General features: G+C 40.0%; 12 protein-coding genes across 12 annotated transcripts; 6 read left to right on the top strand and 6 right to left on the bottom strand.

The window, feature by feature from the left end:
• Positions 1-279: 279 nt before the first annotated feature.
• TDA1 (protein kinase TDA1) lies at positions 280-1,818 on the top strand (the record flags this gene model as incomplete). Its single annotated transcript, XM_002496715.1, has 1 exon — positions 280-1,818. One exon carries the CDS (start codon positions 280-282, stop codon positions 1,816-1,818), a length of 1,539 nt encoding a protein of 512 aa, XP_002496760.1.
• Positions 1,819-2,090: 272 nt separating this feature from the next.
• On the bottom strand, positions 2,091-2,822 carry FOL2 (GTP cyclohydrolase I; the record flags this gene model as incomplete). The annotated part of the gene is made up of 1 exon (XM_002496714.1): positions 2,091-2,822. One exon carries the CDS (start codon positions 2,820-2,822, stop codon positions 2,091-2,093), a length of 732 nt encoding a protein of 243 aa, XP_002496759.1.
• Positions 2,823-3,034: 212 nt separating this feature from the next.
• On the bottom strand, positions 3,035-3,724 carry HUA1 (Hua1p; the record flags this gene model as incomplete). The annotated part of the gene is made up of 1 exon (XM_002496713.1): positions 3,035-3,724. One exon carries the CDS (start codon positions 3,722-3,724, stop codon positions 3,035-3,037), a length of 690 nt encoding a protein of 229 aa, XP_002496758.1.
• Positions 3,725-5,560: 1,836 nt separating this feature from the next.
• Positions 5,561-6,047, top strand: GOT1 (Got1p; the record flags this gene model as incomplete). The annotated part of the gene is made up of 2 exons (XM_002496712.1): positions 5,561-5,582; positions 5,653-6,047. 2 exons carry the CDS (start codon positions 5,561-5,563, stop codon positions 6,045-6,047), a joined length of 417 nt encoding a protein of 138 aa, XP_002496757.1.
• A 397-nt stretch (positions 6,048-6,444) lies between these two features.
• On the top strand, positions 6,445-10,707 carry YTA7 (chromatin segregase YTA7; the record flags this gene model as incomplete). The annotated part of the gene is made up of 1 exon (XM_002496711.1): positions 6,445-10,707. The coding sequence occupies one exon, from the start codon at positions 6,445-6,447 to the stop codon at positions 10,705-10,707; it is 4,263 nt and encodes a 1,420-aa protein (XP_002496756.1).
• Positions 10,708-10,830: 123 nt separating this feature from the next.
• HER2 (glutamyl-tRNA(Gln) amidotransferase subunit HER2) lies at positions 10,831-12,240 on the bottom strand (the record flags this gene model as incomplete). Its single annotated transcript, XM_002496710.1, has 1 exon — positions 10,831-12,240. One exon carries the CDS (start codon positions 12,238-12,240, stop codon positions 10,831-10,833), a length of 1,410 nt encoding a protein of 469 aa, XP_002496755.1.
• Positions 12,241-12,395: 155 nt separating this feature from the next.
• JNM1 (Jnm1p) lies at positions 12,396-13,478 on the top strand (the record flags this gene model as incomplete). Its single annotated transcript, XM_002496709.1, has 1 exon — positions 12,396-13,478. One exon carries the CDS (start codon positions 12,396-12,398, stop codon positions 13,476-13,478), a length of 1,083 nt encoding a protein of 360 aa, XP_002496754.1.
• Positions 13,479-13,638: 160 nt separating this feature from the next.
• SLH1 (RNA helicase) lies at positions 13,639-19,521 on the top strand (the record flags this gene model as incomplete). Its single annotated transcript, XM_002496708.1, has 1 exon — positions 13,639-19,521. The coding sequence occupies one exon, from the start codon at positions 13,639-13,641 to the stop codon at positions 19,519-19,521; it is 5,883 nt and encodes a 1,960-aa protein (XP_002496753.1).
• A 31-nt stretch (positions 19,522-19,552) lies between these two features.
• Positions 19,553-20,161, bottom strand: EFG1 (Efg1p; the record flags this gene model as incomplete). Its single annotated transcript, XM_002496707.1, has 1 exon — positions 19,553-20,161. The coding sequence occupies one exon, from the start codon at positions 20,159-20,161 to the stop codon at positions 19,553-19,555; it is 609 nt and encodes a 202-aa protein (XP_002496752.1).
• Positions 20,162-20,547: 386 nt separating this feature from the next.
• Positions 20,548-21,135, bottom strand: GSR1 (Gsr1p; the record flags this gene model as incomplete). The annotated part of the gene is made up of 1 exon (XM_002496706.1): positions 20,548-21,135. One exon carries the CDS (start codon positions 21,133-21,135, stop codon positions 20,548-20,550), a length of 588 nt encoding a protein of 195 aa, XP_002496751.1.
• A 760-nt stretch (positions 21,136-21,895) lies between these two features.
• Positions 21,896-23,557, bottom strand: LCB1 (serine C-palmitoyltransferase LCB1; the record flags this gene model as incomplete). The annotated part of the gene is made up of 1 exon (XM_002496705.1): positions 21,896-23,557. The coding sequence occupies one exon, from the start codon at positions 23,555-23,557 to the stop codon at positions 21,896-21,898; it is 1,662 nt and encodes a 553-aa protein (XP_002496750.1).
• Positions 23,558-24,604: 1,047 nt separating this feature from the next.
• PRC1 (carboxypeptidase C PRC1) lies at positions 24,605-26,218 on the top strand (the record flags this gene model as incomplete). The annotated part of the gene is made up of 1 exon (XM_002496704.1): positions 24,605-26,218. The coding sequence occupies one exon, from the start codon at positions 24,605-24,607 to the stop codon at positions 26,216-26,218; it is 1,614 nt and encodes a 537-aa protein (XP_002496749.1).
• Positions 26,219-26,222: the final 4 nt, after the last annotated feature.

Raw genomic sequence — 26,222 nt, 5'->3', positions numbered from 1 at the left:
TCACTCTCGAACGCATGAGTACTTTTTCAACAAGTCACCTCACTTATGAAGAGAGGTACAGCGTAAATCACAGTACAAGAACAAGGGAGACTAGTTTATTCCACATTAAACTATGGAGTGAATTTGTTAGAATCGTATATGATCCTTTGAACCTAATCGCTTTTTATAAAATTAGCTAAAACTTTAATCCTTTCCTGCTGCTAGGTTACGTCCGTTAGGCATATAAAGACAGTATTATACGAACTATTCAGCTACTTCTGTGACTATTGGGAGGTGGAAATGGCACCAGCAATAATCGGTAAAGCCCACAGTGTCCCGTTACTTGCTGCAGGGTCGACCGACCGTGCTGCGAAGTGTAAATATGTGACCAAAGGCGGCCAGTTAGGTGATGGTAATTTTAGTGTTGTTCGAGAATGCATGAATTTGCATACAAGGGATTTATTTGCCCTCAAGATGGTTCACAAGATGGTTGTTAGAGATAAGATGCAATTGGTTAAGAAAGAGCTGAAGCTGTTGGGAGAAATCAGTGCAAGAGTCAAGGAGTTGGAAGATCAAAAGCGTACGTCCATGGACGTGTTTGAAGGGCACCACCATGTTTTACAGCTATTCGACTATTTTGAAACTAATGAAAGTATAGCACTAGTAATGCAACTGTGCGATAGAGGTGACCTTTATGAAAAGATTATTGCCGAAGGTCATTTGGATATAGAGACTCAGGTCAAATCTTTTACTGCATGTCTAGTCAGCGTACTGGAATTCTTACATGGACAAGGAGTTGTTCATAGAGATGTCAAGGCTGAAAATGTTTTATTTCGATTGAGGGTCAACACAAACGAACCTGTTGAGTTTCAAGGTAAATTTCCTTACGACTTAACCGCTCATGATCTGATCCTAGCGGATTTTGGATTTGCTACAAATATCAATCCTAACACACAGCTTAAGGAATATGTTGGTACTTTATCATACATTGCTCCTGAAGTTGTACGTTGTAAGGGTATCAATTATATGTCTGAACGTGAAGTGAAAGCATTGAAACCCTATGGATTCGCTGTAGACATTTGGGCACTGGGGGTTCTTACATATTTCATGGCATTAGGGTATATGCCATTTGATTGTGATGATGAAGATGAGACTTTGGAATGTATTATCAGCCAAGATTATTACGTGGACGCAAACGTGGAAAAGGATCCTAAAATGTCAGAATTTTGGAGTTTTCTTCAAATGTGTTTCTGTTTAGATGATCGCCAAAGAGCGAGTGCAGCAGAATTAAAGAGACACCCTTTTATTAGAGATTACTTCGCTACGTCCACCACATTGAACCAGGCCTTATTTGTTCCTCATCCAATGAAAAGAAGCGGTTCCTCTAGATCTCTCAAAGCCCCTAATAAAGCTTCATCATATACCAATATTACCCATATGAAGATGGATCCTCCCTCTAGCGTTTTAATGACGCCCGCGAACAGTGAACCCATAGTCGAACCCGAAGTGGCGGCTAGCAGACAACGCGATCTAATGGAAGTTAGAAATACATTAAAGAGAACGTTATCTACAACGGCACTTAATAGGGAATTGGTCATTTTACCAGGAGCCATTAGGGGTCTGAAAAAAAATTCAACTTTTGTACTGGGACCACAACCACCACCAGACTCTTTGATGAATGGTTGTTATAGCACTTCACCACAATCAAGGTCAACTTTAAGCACACCAATATCTGTTTCAAGGGAAACTTCCTCTACCAGTTTTAAAGTGGTGCAGGACACTGGAAAAGATCTTAATTACGATAATGACGAAGATGACGACGAAGGAATTGTTGTATAATTAAATATACAGATGTCCTTCTGGTCAAGGACTACTTGATGAACAGTTGATGACTTTTTAATATATTGTTGAAATATTAAGTACAAATAAAACAAAACTAGAAAAAAAAAAAAAGAAGAAAGAAAAAAATATGAGCGCATGCACTCCGTCATTAAATTTTGTAGCTGTCTCTCGTATGGTTGAACAAAGATAAGCCAGTATCTCTCATTCCAATCGATCTATCATTTGGTCTTCCTCTCTTCCTCTCTTCCTCTCCATTTCACCTCCACGAATCATATCGTTCTTTTGTTTAGAAGACTCAAGAACTCTTCTCTAGTTCTATGAGCTCTAAAGCAACCCAACATACACGAGGTGACAGTGGCAGATCCACTCTTTTGGATTCCTCTCGATACCATACACATGTGAGTTGCTTCAATAACAACAGCAACCCCCATCGGCTTCAAAATATCACCCAACGCCATTGCAATCTGCTTTGTCAATCTTTCTTGTACTTGCAAACGTCTACAGTACATTTCCGCTAACCTTGCCAATTTACTCAATCCGAGGACTCTTTTATTTGGAATGTAACCAATATGCACTTTACCGAAAAATGGCACTAAATGGTGCTCACACAATGAATAAATTTCAATATCACGCACAATTACCATTTCGTCATGATCCTCTTCAAAAACAGCATTTTTAATGACATCATCCATGATATTTGTTTGGTAACCTTTGGTGAAGAAAAGCATTGCCTTTGCATATCTCTGTGGTGTATCTGCCAAACCTTCTCGAGTTACATCTTCACCCAATTCCTCTAGAATTGTCTTAACGGCACCAGAGATACGATCTACACGTTTGCTCTCTTGTTCTTCATTTTCATCAGCTCTAATTCGAGTACCTACACTTGGCCACGAGAACCCATCAGCTTCTACTGGTGGATTTAAAGTATAGGGGGATGCTGGCCTGGTGTTCAAGGGGGTACCCCTTCTTTGCAATGACTCAATGTGCCGAGGATTGTGCATAATGTATGGTAAAGTGGAAAAAAAATGAAAACTCTAAAATTAAGATGATAGAGTTCTTGTCCAATTATAAGTCCTTGAACACATTGATATTAACATTACCAACGCTGTTGATAATTTTTCACCTTTCTGATAGTAAGAATGAACGATAGACGGATCGAGCGACTGAGAGAAAAAAAAAAAAATGATAATCGTCATAGCACGTGAAGTTTACTTCATCTAATGATTCTACCCAATCCACGGCATAATGGACATAAATCTTCATCGAAAAGGAACGAAACTCTTCCAGAACCTCTACATTCACCACACAGAACACCACCAAGTCTTGGATCTCCTGGTTTAACAACTAATGGAGGAGCGTTACCCATGGGCGCCATAGAGCCACCTGGCGGTGGAGCAAACGTACTCGTTGTCATTGTTGGTGGTCTTGGAGGTGCCATAGACCATGGTGAAGCAAAATTTGACGGATTACTGTACCAATTCGATGACCCCCATGATGAATAACCCGGGGTCTGTAAAACTTGAGTATTTTGAGAATGAATATCATTAACAGGGGCAAAGCGACGCCAACACGAACGGCATGATTTCCCATTCTTTAATTTATAACCAGTATTACCACATTTAGGGCAGTGAAATCCTCTTGGGTAATTCCAGGGAATTGGTTTCGTAGGTCTTGTTGTAGATCCACCTGTGGTCGAATTTATTCTTGGAGGAGGGCGCGACGATGACAATGATGACGAAGATCCCCCTGGCCTTGGAGAATTGTGATCAGATCTACGCGGTGGTCTAGCTGGTGGTGGTGGTGGTTGAGCCCCGGTGTTCAACCTCTGTTGATCCTCTCTGATGACATCGTCATAAGTAGGTAAATCAGTATCGTTTAAATCTTCTCGACTAGTTTGTCCCATTGTTAATGATAGTAAATACGTTCGAAGTGAAGCACTATTGATTGTAGAGCTGTCCACTAACACTTGCGAAGGATATAGCCTTGTGCATAGCCTAGTAATGGTCCCTATTAACTCTTAAACTTGAAGGGTGCCGTGATCAATGATGAAAAGTCGGTAGTCACGAGGAAGTATAAGGAGCTGAGCGGCAATAGAGAAAGAAGATAGGCTCTCAGGGCTTTGAATGTGTCATAGCGTCTTCTAGAGGTCTAAGCTCCACAGAGCTGTGTTCGAAGTGAGTCCAATCCCAGATACTCTGGTGTACGGTCACAAAACGTATTCTTCATGAATGATAGTATCAACACCGTATTCACCAACATGGTGTTTGTTTGGGACTTAGATGTTACCTGGAAATGGGATTTCCCGTCCATAAGAGAGCCTTATGCAGCGAGTTTCTTGTAGTATTGCGTCTTGTGAGCGATAAATGAACAATTTATTGAAATAACTGTTCAAAATCCTCCAGAAACCTTTAGCCAAGCTATGTCGAGAATTCAAAGATTTAGGATTGGTGTGGAAGATTATAGCATTAGGGAAGTTGCTTGTATCATCCGGAAACCTCCATGGATAAACCAGCACCATAACATATCATATGCGAAATCGACTCCTTGTTAAAAAGCTCATTGGCGCCTTCATGTAGAGGTGCATTGGCAGTAAGTACATCTGGTTGTGCTACCATATCATGTCCATGGAAAATCAGATATCAATAGCATGCTTAAATACCAATACTCTCTTTAAAATTCTGCAACCAATTTTACCTAACTCAACAGTCGGCAGTACTTTACGGGATAAATCACACTTGTTCTAAGCAATGCTTGCAACATCCCTTTCATTTTTGACTCCCCGTCTGCGACCACCATTATAGTTTCCTTCAAGCACTTTATCGTGATATATTCAGCAAGTGATTCCACATCAGTCGACCTAGTTCCGTCGTAGTTATCTTTTAATCATTCGTGGCTTCCAAATGTACATGATCAAAACCAGCACCTGCCACAACGATAAGTTTCAAACTGGGGGCCTGGTAAAATATAGATCTTGTCGATCGGGCGGGCTGGAACAGCGTTGTATTATAAGCTGTGGATCCTTTGGTTCCTTGTCGGACTTGGAAGTATGTTCCACGCTTACCAGCTCATAAAGATCCGACTCTACATATGGATCAAGACCCAAATTCTTTCCAAAGCTCTAATATTTTCGACTAGTCCTGAAGTTGCAATTGCTCTATGTAGGAGAAGTCTTGCGAATAAACCATTTGATTTGGCCATATTAAAGAAGCAGAATTTAATTCATTAGGAATACACGGGACATCATCCTATAGTTTAATATCACGGCCTATATGGTGTGATCTTCCATATGGAATCCATATTTGGGAGAGTATGCTCATGGTGCTTACATTAACCAATCAATAAGGGAGATATGAAGGACCTCAATGGATAACAGTTAGCACCTAAGCGTGATATCAAGCCGATTTGACACTATAGGTTTAGCCTATAATTTTCCAGTGAAGAAACAAGGTTACAACGTTAAAATTTAACCCAAGCGCCCTGCTGTTTACTATCCACCATAGTGAAATACGCGAAATTTTGCTGATCAAATCCAATAAACTCTGAAAGTCTCGAAGAAGCACTTATACTAGTCTTAAGTATTCCATGTAATGTACATTCGATAGTCCAGCCATTCCTGACATGTCATCTGCTCGGAGCGCGAACATCTATCGATTTGATGGATGTCAAAACATCTAATCATCCATTGTTAATACTGGTATCTGAACCATTATCAATCCGTTAGGATCCATAGTAAACACAAATGTGGTTATCTGAATCTCAAAGTACGTATAAATAACATTTCTCTGCGAAATCCCTTCTGCTCATTTGACTAACAGTACATTTTTTTATCAGAATTCGGAGTTGCCTTTACATTTGGAGGGTTCCTATTCTTCCTCTTCGGTATTTTGACATTCTTTGACCGTGCACTACTTGCCCTAGGTAATGTCCTGTTCCTTACAGGTGTACTGCTGATCATTGGTCCCCAGAAGACCTACAATTTCTTTACAAGACCTGCTAAAAGACGCGGATGTATCTTTTTTGTGTTTGGTATTCTTTTAATTCTTATGAAATGGACATTCACTGGATTTATTATTGAGTCCCTAGGGATTGCGGGCCTATTTGGAGATTTCTTTGGTGCTATCATCCAATTCCTAAGGTCAATGCCCTTGATCGGCCCCATACTGTCACACCCAGCTGTGGCACCAATTGTGGATAAAATTGCTGGGGTAAATGTATTACCAGTATAACAATTCGTTGTTAACATAACCATCCTATATACATCAAGATTTAAAGTTTAAAATTTAAAGTTTAATTTTACAAGTTTTCCACTGTATATACCAACAATTCAGACCGCAATCAAAGAGCAATGGCTACAAGAGTGGTAAACAGCAATCGAAGAAACAGATGAGATAGTCTATTAGGTCTGAATACTGATCCCTGTTGTACTTCCTAACCCATCCAATAATCCATTGTTCGTTATTTGTTCAGTTCCGTTTGTTATGATATGTGTTCGAACATATGGCTTGTAATGGTTGACAACGAAGGGGCCGAAAGACTTCAAGACCATTCAGAGAGATAGAAGTAGCTTGAACAAGGTGGAATTGTGGCCCATTGATCGCCATAAAGTGGATTTTTACACTTTTCATGTCACGTCATCTGAGAACCCGCCATAACAGGCATGAAGATGGGCCTGATGGTCCATTAGAAGACGAAGGTTTTAGAGACGACAATGGTATAATTCATACAAGTAATAGGTCACTGAGAAAGATTAACTACGCTGAAATAGAATCAGGATTTGATTTTTTGGAAAATGAAGATGATGATCCAGCGAAGGGATTGTCAATACCAGCAACGGACCCAGCGGAACCACCATTAGAACCGACAGAACCTACAGAACCTGCGGAACCTACAGAACCGGAACCAGTAGATGATCCTAACGATGTCTACGAAGATGATGAAGATGATGAAGATGTAGTCGGTAATGGTTACAGACCGCAAAATAATGGTCATAATGGTAGGAGATCACGAAGAGCTAGGTCTCGAGGTAGAAAAGTGACAGATCCAGAAGAAGATGACGAAAGTTTCCATGAGGACGACGTAGAGGAAGAGGACGACGACGATGAAGATGTAGATTCTGAGGGGAATTCTGCCAAGGGTGAAGAGTATTATGCGAGGAGGAGGCGACAGAGAGAAGATAAGAATTTTGTAGTTCCTGACCCAGAGGATGATGAACAAGAGAACGGTGATGAAGATGACGATGAAGATATTAGTTATTACAGAGGTAGAAGGGGACGTGGTAGACCTAAAAGGGAAAGATCACCTTCTCCATCGGTAAATGTAGCTAAAAGATTGAGAAGACGTACTAGATCTGCATATGCAGCCGCCGCTGTACAAGATGCTGACGTTGATGGAATGGGTCATGATGCTGTACATAATCCAGAAGCATTGTCATTAAGAGATGAGATCCGTGAATTACAAGACGATAGTCCCATACAAGAGAAGAGATCACTTCGTGAACGCACAAAACCTGTTAATTACAAATTACCACCACCTTTAAGTGAGGCCACTGCAGAAAATTATTTGGAAAGACAAGCGGCTGCTAACGCCTTGAAAAATCCATCACCCAGAGGTAGACGTGGAGGTAACTATAATCATAATGCAGGTCCCGCAAGAAGATTATTCCCCACTGGCGGACCCTTTGGTGGGAATGATGTAACTACAATTTTTGGTAAGAATACAAATTTTTACCACCAGGGACCACCAGCAATAAGTGGAGTAGGTAATGCTGATGCCAACAACAAATTGATATTAGATTCTGATTCTTCTGAAGATGAGATCTTACCGTTGGGAGCTAAACCGAAACCCAAATCAGATAATGCCTCCAAGAGGAAGAAAAAACAAGAAATTGCAGATCTGGATCCATTAGGTGTGGACATGAATGTGAAGTTCGAAGACGTCGGTGGATTAGATAATTATATTGACCAATTGAAAGAGATGGTAGCACTACCGTTGTTGTATCCTGAGCTTTATCAAAATTTTGATATTACTCCTCCTAGAGGTGTGCTTTTCCATGGGCCTCCTGGTACGGGTAAAACTCTAATGGCCAGGGCATTAGCGGCAAGTTGCTCTTCGGAAGGCCGTAAGATTACTTTCTTCATGCGTAAAGGTGCTGATGTTTTATCCAAATGGGTGGGTGAAGCTGAACGTCAATTACGTCTTCTTTTCGAAGAAGCTAAAAAACAGCAACCATCCGTAATTTTCTTCGATGAAATTGATGGGTTAGCACCTGTGAGAAGCTCTAAGCAAGAGCAAATCCATGCCAGTATTGTCTCAACACTCTTGGCACTTATGGACGGTATGGACAATAGAGGTCAAGTTATCGTGATAGGTGCTACAAATAGACCAGATGCAGTGGATCCGGCATTGAGGAGACCTGGTAGATTTGATAGGGAGTTCTACTTCCCACTGCCCGATGTTAGAGGTCGTGAAAAGATTATCAAGATCCACACGAAAAACTGGAAGCCTCCATTATCAGTTAAGTTTGTTCAAAATTTGGCTACGTTGACAAAAGGATTTGGTGGTGCGGATTTGAGAGCCTTGTGTACAGAGGCTGCCCTATTAAGCATTCAAAGACAGTATCCTCAAATTTATAGAAGCAATGAAAAGCTCGCTGTGGATCCCAATAAGGTGAAAGTAGGAGTTAAGGATTTTATGATGGCATTGAAAAAGATTGTCCCCTCATCTGCAAGGTCCTCAGGTGATGCTGCCCAACCTCTTCCTGATTCAATCAAGCCATTGCTGCAATTTCAATTCGAAAACATCATCAATAAAATTAAAAGAATCCTACCTGAAGATGGGGAATCTAACTTAGGTAAGGATTCTTCTCTAATACAAGAATATTTGGATTATGAAGATTTTTACGCCTTTGGAAACAATGGTAATGGTGACGAAGACGACGATGGTGATGATCAAGGTTTCGCTAAGCATGAGATGTTAACTCGTCTAGCTGAGTCGCGCGTGTGCAACCCAAAGCTACTAATTACGGGTCCTGCTGGTAACGGCCAACAATACATTGGAGCGGCTCTATTGCACTATTTGGAACAGTTCAACGTACAAAGGCTTGACCTGGCATCCCTGCTTAGTGAAAGCACAAGAACCATTGAAGCCGCCATAATTCAGGGTTTCATAGAGGCTCGCGGGCGACAACCTTCTATAGTATTTATCCCTAACATTGACATCTGGTCGCAAGCCGTCCCTGAAGCTGCAATTTTCACCCTAATGAGTCTTTTCAGGTCTCTACAAAGTAACGAAAAAGTCTTTCTATTAGGAATTTCCGAGGTTCATAAAGATACAAACATATTAGATGGCCCTCTTTCACATTTCGAATTTTCAGATAATATATGTCATATTGATATTCCTTCAGCCAGACAGAGATCAGATTATTTTACATCAATAGTAAAGATATTGCGCATGAAACCGTTTGAATTTAAGACAAAAAGAAGAAGAAGAAAACCTCTGCCAGCTCTGCCGCCAGCTAAATCTGAAAGCAGTTTGGATAATACAGGTGAGAATGGTGAAATTTTATCTTCATCTGAAGCTCTAAGGCGAAAACTGAAGACATTTCAACATCAGGACATGAGGTTAAAGAATATTCTAAAAATTAAATTATCTGGTCTCATGGATCTTTTTAAGAACAGGTATAAAAGGTTTAGGAAACCACCTATTGAGGATGATTATTTGGTCCACCTTTTTGAACCCCCTACTGACCCTAACTGGCAACCAGCTTACACAAAAGATAATAATATGATTCTCGAAGTGACGACAGGTCGTCGTTTTTTTAACATGGATTTGGACATTGTAGAGGAGCGTCTTTGGAATGGGTACTATTCAGAACCAAAACAGTATTTGAAGGATATTGAACTCATTTATAGAGACGCAAATACAATGGGAGATAGAGAAAGAATTATTAAGGCCTCAGAAATGTTTGCAAATGCTCAAATGGGTATCGAGGATATGTCCACCCCGGACTTTATCAGAGAATGCAAGGCCACTCGTCAAAGGGACCTCGAAAGACAAGAATTATTTTTAAAAGATGAAGAAAGCCGAGTTGCAGCTGAGCAGAAGCAATTGACAAGTTCTGAAGTTAATCCAACTGCAGGTGGAGGCGCTGATATTGTTGGAGTGGGTGATGGGAACCAATTACAAGCTCAATTACGAGCTACAATACCGGAAAACAAAGAGATCGATGATTCCAAAATTAACCCCACAATCTCTTTGGATTTCACTGCTCCAGAGGCCTCAGAAGCTGACAGCCCAGAGAATCATGATATAACAGCAACTGGTGATACAACTAAACTTCTAATCGAAAATTCCGAAAACCCCGAAAGTCCCGCTGAGGAATCCAATAAGGAACCAGAAGAAGGTAAAGAAGAAAACGGTATTACTGGCAGTAATCTAGACGAACCATCCAAAGATACTCGAAAAAACGATTCACAAGAAAACGTACCAATCCATATAAATCCGCAGGTGCCGCATATTGATGCTACGGGTGACAACAATCCTAAGGATGAAGATGACTCGAAGAAACAAGAATCAACCAAGGAAGTTGCAGGAAATTCAGCCGAAAATGAGCAGATGGAGACCAGCAGCGAACCCAATGCGCTCCACACATCTGAAGAGGGACCTGAAGAATATAGCGAAAGCGAAGATACGTCTAAAGAGCTGAAAATTGACGAAAGCGCGCTCAGTACAGTCATCAAGCTTTTAGATAAGGAAACCGAGGGTTACACGGTCTCTCGTTTACAGGAAATCTACTCCAGATTGGTGGATGTTGCTTGGGAGGATAGGTTCTCCTGGGATAAATCTGGAACAATAGAAAAAATATTGCATATCGTCAACCATCATTGAAATAGACATTGTAAATATACTAAAGTCAAGCGAATTATTTAATGCCAAATAGTTAATGCTGAATAGTTAATACTGAATAGTTAATACTGCATGCGATAAAAACGAAATATAAAATAAATGCCATCAATTATCGTTATCTACAAGAAGTGAACAAGCATCCAAGACGGTTGAATCATCACCGTATTGGCCAGCAAATTGAACTCCCAGAGGTGCATCCCTCTTCAATGGAAAAGAAATTACTGGTAATCCTGCCAGCGACATTGGGGTAACAAAAATATCATTTTTGTATTCATTGATAGGAGAACTTACTTTTTCCTCATGGTAGTGATCAATTGATTGTGGTGGACCATCATTAGTTAGACCTAAGATGAGATCCAAACCAGCGTCGTTGCCTTTTGAACCCGTTAGTAAATTTGGGAATCTAAATATACTATCGAACTCATCAATCGTCTTCACTCTTAGGCGTTGCGCTCTAATATAACTATCCTTAAATGCTTCTGAACATAAATTGTAATTTCCCAAGACCATTCTATCTTTGACTACCTGTCCAAATGCATCCCTTGTAGGAGAAAAGAGTGTCCCATCTTCTAAATCACCCTTTTCACTTCTTGTACCATATCTAATACCATCAAAACGAGCTAAGTTAGAAGCAGCCTCTGCAGGTGATATCGTGAAATAAACCGGTAGTGCAAATTTCATTGATGGCATAGAAACTGGGTACAGTTCGTGTCCTTGTTTCATCAATTTTTCAAGGAAATTGGAGAGTGGTTCCATTAGTTCCTTTGCCATCGAACCCTGCACAAATTCTTTGGGAATTCCAATTCTATAAGTACTTCTTTTAACACGACGGTCAGAAATAGCATCCCTTAGCTTATTGCTCAATGAAGTGGGATCCCTTTCGTCGTATTTATCCAAGACTCCAAACACTTTTCTCAACACTGAAAGGTCTTTAGCTAGAATCCCTACTGTATCTAAAGACTGAGCATATGCAATGACACCAAACCTCGAAATTCTTCCATAGGAGGGTTTGAAACCCAGTGTAGATGTATACGCTGCTGGTAGTCTCACTGAACCACCAGTATCGGTACCTAGAGCAAAATCAGTAGCACCAGCAGCTACTGCTGCAGCTGAACCAGAAGAAGATCCACCAGCAACTGCATTTTCATTTGGGAAAAGTGGATTCCTAACAGGACCAAAGTAGGAATGAATTCCTGTTGATCCCATACCAAATTCATCTAAATTTGTCTTACCGACTAGTAAGGCACCAGCATCTCGAAGCAGTTTGACACAAGTAGCGTCAAATGGAGACATATAATCAAGTAAAATCTTTGACCCACATGTAGTAGGCATATCCTTAGTGACAATATTGTCCTTAATACCGGCAACTAGGTGCGATAGCGGCGCATTGGAGTTAGCACTATCATCTGGTAAAACTTTCTCAGCTGCTGAATTATCAATGTGTGTAAAGATATTATACTTCTTTTGAAGCTCAGGAATTAACTGAATGCGTCGTAGAGCTGTCTTTGAGCCCATATTTGCAGATAAACCAACTCTTATTTAATCCTTTTTTAAGAATTAGTCCTAGTTTATTTCATTTTATTCAAAGGACTTTGCATATCGGATTGAAAACAGCTGGATGGAAGATATGATAGTTGCTCATAAAATAAGATTTGAAGGATAAACGACAAATGAACGTCATTGATCTCAGTAGCCAACAAGTTAAGGACGAAAGCTGTGAATACATTGATCTCAATCAAGCTGAAACCGAAGTATTCGAGTCATCGCCATTGAAAGAGGTTGTTCAAAATACCGTCGATGAGGAACAGGTACCTGACTATGAACCGCAGATTAACTCACAGAATATACCTGCAATTGAAACCACAAGGGATAAACTGGGAAATTTACAGCTGGAACAGCATGTCGAAGAATACAGTGCTGTGAATAGGCGGAAAGAGATACCAGAATCTATGGAACAGCGGTTATTGCGTATAAAGGATGAGTTGGAGGAGATCAAGGCATTACAAGAGCTGGGTCACGATTCTGTTAACTCTCAGGATCTCAAAATGCTAGAAGATCTTCACCACCAGTTGAACTCCGATTCACAATCAAAAATGCAGGGATTAAGACAGAGACTTTCTAAAGAGACGGAAGCAGATGCTGTGGTTCTACCTCATTTTACAATGAACTTCGAAGACTGTAAAAGGTTACTGGAAGTAGATCAGAGAATGTCATTACTAGAAGGAAAAGTGGGCTCTACTCTAGATCAAGAGGATGACAAGTCTTTAGTGACTAAATTGGAAGTACTCTTCCGTCAGATCAAGATCCTTAAGAATGATAGTGATACATTGGGTCAATTCCATGAGAGATTAGCGCAAATTAACAAAAACTATGAGGATTCACTTGCAGGAAGAAAAGCACGAACTGATGCCAAGCTTTATGATGCAATATGTGGAGGGATGACTATGCAAGAAACAAAAGTAGAAGAATTGTACAAATATCATGGACTACTAGAGAGTTACGGTCCCATTTTCCCTCAACTATTAAATCGAATTAAACAACTTAGCGGGATGAGTGATAAAATTCTTGAGAGCTATGAGATCGCGCATTCTTTAAACTCTTCTGTCATGGACCTTCAATCCCAGGCAAATAAATGGGAAAATATCTTGAATTCTGTAGAGCAAAAATTGGACCAACAAGAAATTGATCTGAATAAAAATGCCAGCTACGTGAATAAGAGAATAGCAGCGCTGGAAAATAAGCCCAAAAGCTGAATATGATATTGTTAGTACTGTTGTTACTCTTTCATGTCACGCGACCTTATGATTTTCAGCATCCGGAAGGTCTCAACCTCGTTAAAAAGTTGGAACTTCAACTCATCACAGAATATTAGATCAGTAAGGGAAATTTGAACTAGTCGAGCCTCTTGAAACCATGTCAGCGACTTATTCAATTCATTCTGCTGGCTCTTACATGCAGGCCATGCAATCTATGGTCAACTCCTCTCTATCGCTGGCCTTTGACAGAACAAAATCAACAGTGCCGAAAATTGACAATGAGTTAAAGCTGAGTAAAACTCCAAATGTTCAAGCCAAGATGGACCAGATACGCCGTCTCGCTAACGATGGTAATGAATGGGATGATGTTTTTCAGGAATTTGGTGATATATCCTATGAGAAGCTGAAAAATGTGGTGGAATCTTATGGTAAAGTTAATTCAGCAGCTACGTTCAAAAAATTATCCAGACTGATAGAAGATAGTTCTAGTCCATTACCTAAGGATATTTTGCTAGATTCGGTGCTAGATCTAGTTTATTCCCATGAGAAGACGCAGTTAGGTAAAGAATTGTTAGATTTGTTAGGAGCAGAGAACGTGGAATTGATAGATTTTTTACTACAATCTAGAACTGAGATAGTATCCCAACCTAAAGAGCATATTATTCGTATGACTGATGATGCAAAGAACCTGCCGAGGTTCTTGTCTCAGGGGGATATTAAAGATCAATATAATCAGAATGCATTTTTAGCTAAAAACCAAAAATTGGACCCCGCCCAAAAAGTGGTCAAGTACCCCCATGTTTATAGGAAATACGAAGCTGGGGGATCGTCTATGATGGCATTGTCAGGTCAAAAATACACATTACCTGTCGGAACCACGAGAACGTCGTATCAAACTTATGAAGAGATTATTATTCCGGCCGCCGACCCAGATACAAACAAAAGGTCTTTTTTCATCAAATTACTCAAAGTCAAAGATTTGGACCATTTTTGTAGACAGGTGTTTAATTATGACACGCTTAACCAAGTTCAGTCGCTGGTGTATCCTGTGGCATACAATACCAATGAAAATATGTTGATTTGTGCTCCCACAGGTGCCGGTAAGACAGATGTGGCTCTATTAACCATTTTGAACACGGTCAAGCAATTTGCAACTATTGACGAAGACGGTGAAGTCAACATCGATTATGATGATTTTAAGATTGTCTATGTTGCGCCATTAAAGGCTCTTGCCGCTGAAATCGTTGATAAATTTCAAAGAAAGTTAGAAGTGTTTGGCATACAAGTTCGAGAATTAACAGGTGATATGCAATTAACCAAAGCTGAAGTGATTGAAACACAAATCATTGTTACAACTCCCGAAAAATGGGATGTTGTAACTCGTAAGGGGAACGGTGATGACAATTTGGTATCCAAGGTCAAATTGTTGATTATCGATGAGGTGCATTTACTGCATGAAGACAGAGGTTCTGTCATAGAAACTTTGGTTGCAAGAACTCTGAGACAAGTGGAAAGTTCTCAATCGATGATTCGTATCCTGGGTCTATCTGCCACTTTACCGAATTTCATGGATGTAGCTGATTTTCTGGGAGTTAATCGTCAAGTCGGTATGTTCTACTTTGATCAGTCATTTCGTCCTAAACCATTAGAACAGCAGCTGTTGGGCTGTAGAGGTAAATCTGGTAGTAAACAGTGTAAAGAAAACATAGACAAGGTATCCTATGATAAGCTGCTATCTATGGTGGAAAAAGGATATCAAGTAATGATTTTTGTTCATTCAAGAAAAGAAACAGTAAGAAGTGCTCGCACTTTTATTGGTATGGCTCAAGAGAACCATGAAATCGACCTTTTTGCACCAGATCCCATCATGAAGAGTAGATTCACCAAAGATCTGGGTAAGAACAGGGACAAGGACATCAAAGAAATTTTCCAATTTGGATTTGGTGTTCATCATGCAGGGCTGGCTCGTACAGATCGTAATTTAACTGAAAAGATGTTTAAAGATGGTGCAATCAAAGTTCTATGCTGTACCGCTACATTGGCTTGGGGTGTTAATTTGCCCGCAGATTGTGTCATCATTAAGGGTACCCAAGTTTACGATTCTAAGAAGGGTGGTTTCACAAATTTAGGTATCTCAGATGTGATCCAAATCTTTGGTCGTGCCGGTAGACCTGGTTTTGGATCTGCTCATGGTACTGGTATTCTGTGTACTTCGAGCGATTCTCTAGATGAGTATGTTTCCCTGTTGACTCAACAACATCCAATAGAATCCAAATTCGGCTCCAAACTTGTGGATAACCTGAATGCTGAAATTTCCTTAGGTAGCGTCACCAATGTGGATGAAGCTATACAGTGGCTGGGTTATACATACATGTTTGTAAGAATGAGGAAAAACCCATTCACATATGGTATTGAATGGGAAGAATTGGCTTCTGATCCACAATTATACGACCGAAGAAGGCATTTAATAGTGAATGCAGCTAGAAGATTGCATTCGCTTCAAATGATTGTATTCGACGAGATTTCCATGCATTTCATTTCCAAAGATTTGGGGAGAATTTCCTCTGATTTCTATTTGCTAAACGATTCTGTTGAAATCTTCAACCAGATGTGCAACGCCAAGGCTACTGAAGCCGATGTCCTATCCATGATTAGTTACAGCAGCGAATTCGATGGTGTAAAGTTTAGAGAGGAAGAAGCTACGGAGTTATCGAGATTAACTGATACCGCTGTAGAGTGTCAAGTGGGTGGTTCAGTCGACACTCCGCAAGGGAAAACCAACGTCTTACTTCAGGCATTTATCTCCCAAACCCGTATTATGGATTCAGCTTTAGCATCTGACTCAAGTTATGTAGCTCAAAATTCCGTGAGGATTTGTCGTGCCTTATTCTTAATTGGTATGAACAGAAGATGGGGTAAGTTTTCTAAGGTAATGCTAGATATTTGCAAGTCCATTGAGAAAAGGTTATGGTATTTTGATCATCCACTGTGTCAGTTCGAATTACCAGAAAACGTTGTCCGCCAACTGAGAACCAAGAATCCCAGTATGGAACATTTATTAGAGTTAGATGCAGACGAGCTCGGTGAACTTGTGCATAATAAAAAAGTCGGGAATAAGGTATTCAAACTTTTGAATAGGTTTCCCAAGATCCTCATCGATGCTGAGATTTTCCCAATAACAACAAATGTCATGAGAATTCATGTGGAGTTAATTCCAGATTTTGCTTGGGATTTCCAAGTACATGGCAACGCCGAGTTCTTCTGGGTTCTAGTGGAAGAATCTGATAAATCAGAGATATTGCATTTTGAAAAGTTTATCCTCAATAAAAAGCAATTAGCCAACAAGCATGAGATGGATTTCATGATACCCCTTTCGGATCCTTTGCCGCCACAAGTTGTGGTGAGAGTGGTCTCAGATACTTGGATTGGCTGTGAATATGTGCACACACTATCATTCCAACATTTAATCAGACCTCACAACGAAACGTTACAAACAAGATTACAAAGATTAAGACCTTTGCCAACTTCCGCCTTGAATAATCCACTGGTGGAATCGATTTATCCGTTCAAATATTTCAACCCCATGCAAACCATGCTTTTCTATACATTGTACAACACCAACGAAAACGTATTCGTGGGTTCTCCGACAGGTTCAGGTAAAACTGTGATAGCAGAGCTTGCAATGTGGCATGCATTTAGGGATTTTCCAGGCAAGAAAATTGTATACATTGCCCCCATGAAAGCTTTGGTCCGCGAAAGAGTTGACGATTGGAGGAAAAAGATCACCCCTGTCACTGGAGACAGGGTTGTTGAGTTGACTGGTGATTCTTTGCCAGATCCTCGTGATGTTCGTGATTCCACTATCGTTATTACCACACCTGAAAAGTTTGATGGTATTTCACGTAACTGGCAGACCCGTCGATTCGTTCAAGACGTATCCCTTGTTATCATGGATGAAATCCATCTATTGGCAAGTGATCGTGGTCCTATTTTAGAGATGATTGTCAGTCGTATGAACTACATTTCAGAACAGATGCACCAACCGGTCAGGTTGCTCGGTATGTCAACTGCTGTTTCGAATGCCTATGATATGGCTGGATGGTTAGGAGTCAAAAATAATGGCCTTTATAATTTCCCATCCAGTGTCCGTCCTGTTCCTTTGAAGATGTACATTGATGGATTCCCTAACAATCTGGCATTCTGTCCCTTGATGAAGACGATGAACAAACCGGCTTTCATGGCGATTAAACAACATTCCCCTAACAAGCCAGCATTGATTTTCGTTGCCTCTCGTAGACAAACAAGGTTGACAGCCCTAGATTTAATTCACCTATGTGGTTTGGAAGATAATCCTAGAAGATTTTTGAACGTACACGACGAAGAGGAGCTGCGTGGTTACCTCTCTCAGGTAACTGACGATACTTTGAGATTATCACTACAATTTGGTATCGGATTGCATCATGCAGGTTTAGTGGAGAAGGATCGTTCTATCTCACATCAGTTGTTCCAGGAGAACAAGATTCAAATTTTGATCGCCACTTCCACCTTGGCATGGGGTGTTAATTTACCAGCACATTTAGTAATTATCAAGGGTACGCAGTTTTTCGATTCTAAAATTGAAGGCTATAGAGATATGGATTTGACTGATATTCTGCAAATGATGGGTAGAGCTGGTAGACCTGCTTATGATACTTCAGGTACATCCATTGTTTACACGAGGGAAAACAGGAAATTGTTTTACAAGCATTTCTTGAATGTAGGGTTCCCTGTTGAATCTTCTTTGCACAAGGTTTTGGATGACCACTTGGGTGCTGAAATTTCTTCAGGATCTGTTTCCAACAAGCAAGAGGCATTAGACTTCTTGAATTGGACATTCTTTTTCCGTAGAGCACATCATAATCCAACCTATTATGGAATCACCGAGGATACTACTGAGGCAGGTGTTAATGAATATTTGAGTGAATTGATCGATAGAACTTTAGATAATTTGGCGGAATCTCAATGTGTGGAAATCTTTGGAGGTGACATTGAACCTACACCATTCTTGAGCATTTCCTCATACTATTATATTTCACACAAGACAATTCGTCAATTGTTGAATCAAATCCATCTGAATGCTACATTTAAGGATGTTCTAAAGTGGTTATCGATGGCTGAAGAATTCAACGAGTTACCTGTGAGAGGTGGTGAAATGATCATGAATGTAGAGATGTCTGCTCAATCAAGGTATCCTGCAGAGAAGACATTTACTGGTGATCAAGAAATGACTATGTTGGATCCTCACGTGAAAGCCTTTTTATTATTACAGGCGTATATGAGCCGCGCAGATTTACCCATTGCAGATTATGTGCAAGATACGGTTTCTGTATTGGATCAATCTTTGCGTATTTTGCAAGCTTACATCGATGTTGCTGCTGAATTAGGTTATTATCCAGTGGTTATGACGATCATCAAAGTGATGCAATGCGTCAAGCAAGGCTATTGGTATGAAGATGACTCTGTAGGCATCTTACCAGGCTGCAACTTGAAGAGGCGCACCGATATAGAGTTTAGTGAACAAGGTTTTGCTATAGAAGATTCTGACGCTAAACCAAGGTTAACACTTGAAGATTTGGGTAAGATGGGTCATAAGAAGTTGACATCAGTGATGGAGAAATTCCAAGTGGATCAAGAACAAAGACGCGAATTCTTAAATGTCTGTCAGAGGTTGCCCGTCCTAGATTCTATTAATTTTGAAGATGAGTCCAGGGACTCTTTAATCATGACTGCAAAGCATTTTAGTAACAAGAATAACAAAAATTTTGAAGTCTACTGTGATGCCTTCCCTAAGATGCAAAAGGAGTTATGGTTTGTTATTGCCTATAAAGGCCAAGAGTTATTGATGTTGAAAAGATGTCAGCCCAAGATTCAAAACAAGGAAACTATCATAGTTTGCGATCTAGTGGTGCCTGAAGACTTAAAGGGGCAAAAGTTGAACTTCATGATAATTAATGATGCCCTAGATCTAAGTTACCAGTGTGAGCATCAACTACTATCTTGAATTACTAGTACGTATGTATACGTTATACAGATTATTCGAAAAATTCGTCCTCTTCTTCTTCCTCTTCTTCTGCCTTTGGCAGAGGTTCTTTCTCATCTTCTGAATCTTCATCGAATGCAACACCAGTACCATTATTACCCAACCTTTTACCCTGTAGAATATCTTCCAAAGATACGGGCAATGTCCCATTTTCTAATTGTTTGGCGACAATGGCTCTAAACGACTCTCGCCTTTGACCAGTCTTGGTTGAATCACCTTCGTTATTAGGGAAAATAGCCACGTATTTCTCACCTTTGGGAAAATTAACCACATAGCATAAATCAATCTTACTCTGTAAAATTTCATCGGCATCATTTTTCTTTAGCGCCTGTTTATACCTTCTTAATGCCTTCTTCCTTTCAAAAAATCTAACCATATGATACTTCGTAGCATTCTTCCTAATCTTTTGTTTCAAGTGAGCTTGGTTCAATTCATGCCTTAATGCATCTAACGATCTTTCCTTTTCGATTAAGATGGTGTCCGGCAAAGTATCTCTTTTTCTAGCCAATAATCTCTCCAAATCTCTTATACGCTTCTTGATCTTGTTGGTACCAGCAGTGGCCAATGGTTCCGCATTAGATCTCAAAGATTTAGGAGCCATGGTGATTACTTTATACTTCCTGTAATGAATATGATGAAGTTTTTAACATGTATTTTTGTTTTTCTTTTTTTTTTCACCTCATCTCATCTCATCTCATCTCATCGCTGGAAAATAGTCAACAACAATAAGGCACAGGAAAAGAAGATGAAGAGATCCCATTTCTGGAATCAACCTATCATCATCACTGGATCCAGCAGATTAGAAATACGTATACCACTTCTTCGACTCTCTCATCAAGGAAACGTGACCGTAAATCACCGTAAATCATCCTTGATGTAATAATAAACATAACAATAAATTTAACCTTGCACACTCATATATATATATATTTTTTATATTTTCTTCTCTTTATTGAATACTATTCAAGACGCTCTACGTCTTCAAATTCAGTTATCCTTCTTCTTTCTGCCAAATAATCCTCTCTTCTTCTTCTTCTTCTCAGTACCTTCACCAGCACCGCTCGAGGCTGGAGCGGTGTAAACAGCCTGCTCGGAGTAAACAGGTGCCGAACCAGTTCCTGCACCATTATCCATTGAGTATGGATTTGTTGTCATCAAGGGGAAATCAGGTCTAACTCTAAACCCATACTGTGAGGTCTCCAGCTGGCTTGCCCAGGATGGATCACCAGATACTGCATATTCAAACCCACGGATCGTATCTAGCGGTCTTTCGTCCCTTGCTCTTGTAGGATTCGAAATATCAGGTGTGCCGATAGGTTGACCAAAAATATCTCTGAGTTCCGAGGATCCTTCCAGTCCACTGAAGTAAGATTTACGGTTAGGATCCTGGAAAGCGTCAGCAGCCTGTTCAAAAGGTTGTGCTTCTTGGACAGCCTCTAAAATTGGATCAGAAACACTTGCGGTTCTGATCTTCCACTTCTCTTCGTCTTCCTTGGACAATTTAGCATGTTGTGGGTTACCACCACTGCCCTGGCTATCACCAGAGGCAGTCGATTTCTTTCTAAAGTGCATCATCTTTCCTAAAAGTAATCAAAGAAAATAGCTGATCGGTTCCTCAAACAAAACCTGTATTTATACGATAACTAATCTATAGCTAAGCCCCTTCTAGATATCTCCGGAACAACAGGTTTCTATAGTTAAAGGAATACTTTAAAATTGAAATGTTTCTTGGCTACGGGAGAAACTTCCAAATACCACACAATCATGATGGTATTTGGGTGATATATTTATGAAACTACGCATGGACAACTTGGGAATTAGAATTCCCAAAATAAGTCCAGAAGCACAAGATCAAGTGAATGAATGGGTTGAAATAAGAGCCCGATTCGAATTATGAACCCTTTCGAGGTAAACAGAACTCAAGGCAACACGCGTTCGCGTTGGATCTGCAATGGTATCTGACAATCGTTTGGGAAATGAAAACAAAAAAGAAAAAAAATATATATTTATAAATGTTGTGGTAGTCGCTCAGGCATAGGCCAATCACAAACACGTACGGCTCATGGAAAAGTACTGCTTGATTGTCAAGATGGATATAGTTGCTTGTATTTATACTTGTTATCTATCTTGTTCTTGACAAGTTGTCCTCCGCATGGATGCATCATTTGCTGGTTCCCTCCTGTATGTCTTTTTATCAACTGGTGTACGATACTGGGAATTTCTGCGGGGACGTTGATTGTTCTATACACACCACCTATCGTTATTATTCTTGTTCTTATTATTTTTATTCTTGTTTTTGTTATTGTTATTATTATTACTGTTATTATTACTGGTACTACTCAGAACAAGTCTCGACCAAAACTTGTTTAATCGATTTACAAGATTCGACGATATCGCTCTCTTGTAAGCCTGAATTGACACAAATCTTTAAACTTGGCAAAAAGGGTAATGATTCTTGTCTAACGACTATGATATTCCTGGTAATTAGGAGACCACTTTCCACCAGTAGACGGTCGACAATTTTTTGTAAAAATCTTTCCTCCTGTTCATACGGTTCGATGTAACGAGTGGTAGCGACCAGTTTTTGCTGGTGCATTGTTTCACAAAATAGATCTTCTGCTGAATAACCAAATTTTCTGTATCTAAATTCTGGTGTTAACCGTAAATGTAAGATGGGGGATAAGGGACTTGAAGTAATTTCCAAGTATTTGGGTAATTTAGCATCGGTCAAAAATTCATTGTGTAATAGTTTGGAGAATTTTTGTAATTTAGTAACGGAAGAATTATCTTCCTCTAAAATCCGTAAGACTTCATCCACACTACGAGCTGTGTATGGTGGTAATGACGCTGAGAAACAGTATGCATAGGAACCAATACGTTGATGATGGGACATGACAGCATCACCCAAGACAAATGCACCTGACGATCCAAATGCATGAGCCATTGAACCGACTGTAATGTCGATACTTTCCTTACGAGGCAAACCGAAATATTCCGTTAAACCTCTACCGGACTTACCCAACACACCAAGTGATAAGGTTTCATCGACGAAAAGTCTAAATTTATATTTGTTTTTTAGCTCGAACAATTGTGGCAATGGTGGGATATCACCTGTATTTTGGAAAATACCTTCAGTGACGATAAATTTTCTTGAAATCGCAGGTAAGTTTTCCTTCTTTTCAGATTCGACTAACTCGGATAAAATTGCCTCCAAAGATTCCATATTGTTGTGTTCGTAATAGTAAACTGTAGACCGACTCAATTGCAATGCATTTTGTACAGCTAATGAAACTTTCTCATCTGCTACCAATAAGTCACCTCTTTTAGTGAATGCAGGGATCACTGATGCTGAAGTACAGAAATCTTGACCGTAGAGAACGGCAGATTCCGTACCGAAGAAATCCGATAATCTGTATTCCAGGTTGTAATGCACGTCCTGATTACCATAGAACCCGGCAGGTCCACAAGCACCAACACCGTAATTCTTGATAACACTTCTAGCAACGTCCTGCACTCGTGGGGTTTGTGATAAATGTAAAAAGTTGTTGGATGAAAGGTTTAAGACGTTTTCATGCTTTTTACCATTTTGGAAAATGTTAATACGGTTGTTAACACCTGTACCATCTATCACTGGTATGGCATCTAATCTCCATCTCTGTAAATCCATTACAGTTGGATCAACAATAGGTTCAGGTTGCCATTCTTCAATTAAGTCATCCACTTCTTGTGGACTTAAATTTGGTTTATTTGATTGTAAACCTTTCTTTTGTTGTGGTTTTGACAAATAGTAGTAAATTCCATACAGAATTAATACGATTTCAACAAATGTACGATATGGATCATCTTGGTGAGACTTTCTCACGTAGTGTATAAGGAAATCACCACCGGGAATTCGTGATAGCACCGGGTAGAGGTAGAACCAAACATATGAAAAAGTGGTAACGATAAAGCTTGGAATCGGTATGGATTTAGGTAGAACCTCAGGAATATGCGGCATGGTTAGCAACAGAAAAAGGGCAGATACAAATCAGACACAACTAGTAGAGATGTGACGTCCTTAATTCAGTATTTGGTCTTTTATACTTTTTTTTTTTCCTTTCCTTTACGTAAATTGTTTTTATTTTTCAATTCTTGATTTAAAAATGCAAATGCTAATGAAGGAATTAAAGGAATTCAAAATAAATAATCCTTAGCCGTAGAATTGATTAGGTGATGGTAGTTGACGTAGATAGAATAGCCTTAGTACCAGCAAATGGTTCTTGATCAATGACTGACAAGTTTGCAGAGAAACCAGTACTCGAGGGACGCGTTCAACTTCCAACCGCTCTGTTGTTTTTTTTCTTTTCTGTTAAGTTTTCTTTCCATTCTTCCTCTTCCCTTTCCGACAAGAGAACACCGGGTAATGGTGTCGTCGGTCGTGACATATATGCGAATAGGGGAGAAACAGCGGGAACCACCTGAAGTACCCATTTAATTGAGGCCGGTTATCCCCCTATGCTGGTCATTAGGATGCTCTTACATACAGTACTGATATTTGACTGTGTGCTCCGTTCACGTGACTTATTAATTCTGCAGTTTCTCTGTAGTCATCTTGTACGTGAGTCCGCGGATGAAATTCGAACCCGTGAATAATCTCCCGCTGTAGCACAACAGGTTTTATTGAGCGCCCAGAATCGTCAGTTATGGCATTTAAGTTACCTTTTCTTTAGCTACCGCTAGATTTTCATTTTCTTTGAAGGCAGAGTTAAACTGTTGGAACTACATTACCGCCCAAGCGTTTTGTTACCTTGTCTAGTTTAACGCAGTGCTACCCTGCCATTACCCGCACTAACCTTAGGGGTGTTAAAAAAGGGTAAAAAAGGGGAGGCGGAAATTTTTTGAGCTGATAGCTGTATAAAAAGGATGAGGGCGGTTGCATCTTGGGCGGTAATCTTGTCCATTCCGCTTCACAACTTCGAGGCACAGTAAGAGTTCTTGAAAAGGAACTTTGACTAGTGCTGATAGAGAATTAACTTAGTTTTACGTTTAGCTTAGAAACCTCATAATGAAGTCTGCTGTGGTTCCCTTAATCTATGGATTGGGGGTGGCTGCCGGTGTGGTAAATGGTTTCTCCTTTCAACAACCATTTGCGTTTGAAGAAAATGCGAGTCCATCTCTATTAGATAGGGCCATTGAAGCACTAGGCTTTGATCATTCTCATGTTAAAGAGTCTTTATCCTCAGAGCTAAAGAAAGTTTGGGACGAAATACCTCTAAGGTTCCCATCTCAAGTTTCTAATTTGGAATTCGTTTCCAAGCCACGTCCCGGTTCTTTGCAACCGAAGACCGATTGGGATTTTACGGTTCGCAGTGAAGATGTCCAAGATTATCAATTACGTGTGAACAAGATTGCAGACCCAAAGCTACTAGGGATTGACCCAGATGTGAAGCAGTACAGTGGTTATTTGGATGTTGAAGAAGAGGATAAACATTTTTTCTTTTATGCTTTTGAAAGTAGAAACGACCCAAAGAAGGATCCAGTTGTGTTGTGGTTGAATGGTGGTCCGGGTTGCTCGTCAATGACCGGTCTTTTCTTCGAATTAGGACCTTCTTCTATTGATTCAGATTTGAAGCCAGTTTACAATCCATATTCTTGGAATAGCAATGCCACCGTTATCTTTTTAGACCAACCGGTTAACGTTGGTTATTCATATTCTTCTAAAGGTGTCTTCAATACCGTTGCTGCCGGTAAAGATGTCTATTCCTTCCTACAGTTGTTCTTTAAACAATTCCCTGAGTACAATGCAGGTCAAACTTTCCACATTGCTGGTGAATCTTATGCAGGTCATTATATCCCAGATTTCGCTAGTGAGATTTTATCCCATCCCAAGGAGGATGGTAGAATCTTCAACTTAGATTCTGTTTTAATTGGTAACGGGTTAACGGATCCATTAAACCAGTACCCTTACTACAAACCCATGGCATGTGGTGACGGTGGTGAACCTGCTATACTAGGGCCAGAAGAATGTCAAGCAATGGACGATTCTTTGGGCCGTTGTTTGGGCCTAATTGAATCTTGTTACGATACAGAATCTGTTTGGACTTGTGTTCCTGCAGCTATCTATTGTAACAATGCAGAATTAGGACCTTTCCAACAAACTGGTAAAAACGTCTACGATGTTAGAAAAGAATGTAAGGGAAACCTATGTTATGAAGACATGGAGTACTCTGAAGAATACTTGAATTTGGATTACGTCAAGAAGGCATTGGGTGCTGAAGTGGAAAACTACGAGTCATGTAATTTTGACATCAATAGAAACTTCTTATTTGCAGGTGATTGGATGAAACCGTTTGTCAAAGGTGTCACCAATATCCTAAACCAAGGTCTACCGGTTCTTATCTATGCTGGTGATAAGGATTTCATCTGCAACTGGTTGGGTAACCAAGCTTGGACTAACGTCTTACCTTGGAAAGAATCTGAAGGATTCTCAAAGGCTCCAGTTCGTCCATGGAAGGCCTCTTTGACTGGAGAAAAAGCTGGTGAGCTTAAGAGTTATGCTCAATTGAGTTATTTGAGAATCTTTGACGGTGGACATATGGTTCCATATGACCAACCGGAAAACTCCTTGAGTATGTTGAACGAATGGATTCATCAAGACTACACTTTGCAAACTGATTAATAAA

Source organism: Zygosaccharomyces rouxii (genome assembly GCF_000026365.1).
Source record: "Zygosaccharomyces rouxii strain CBS732 chromosome D complete sequence".
Taxonomy (NCBI): Eukaryota; Fungi; Ascomycota; class Saccharomycetes; order Saccharomycetales; family Saccharomycetaceae; genus Zygosaccharomyces; species Zygosaccharomyces rouxii.
The sequence above is the reverse complement of the archived record's forward strand: the minus strand, read 5'-3'. Positions and strand labels throughout refer to the sequence as shown.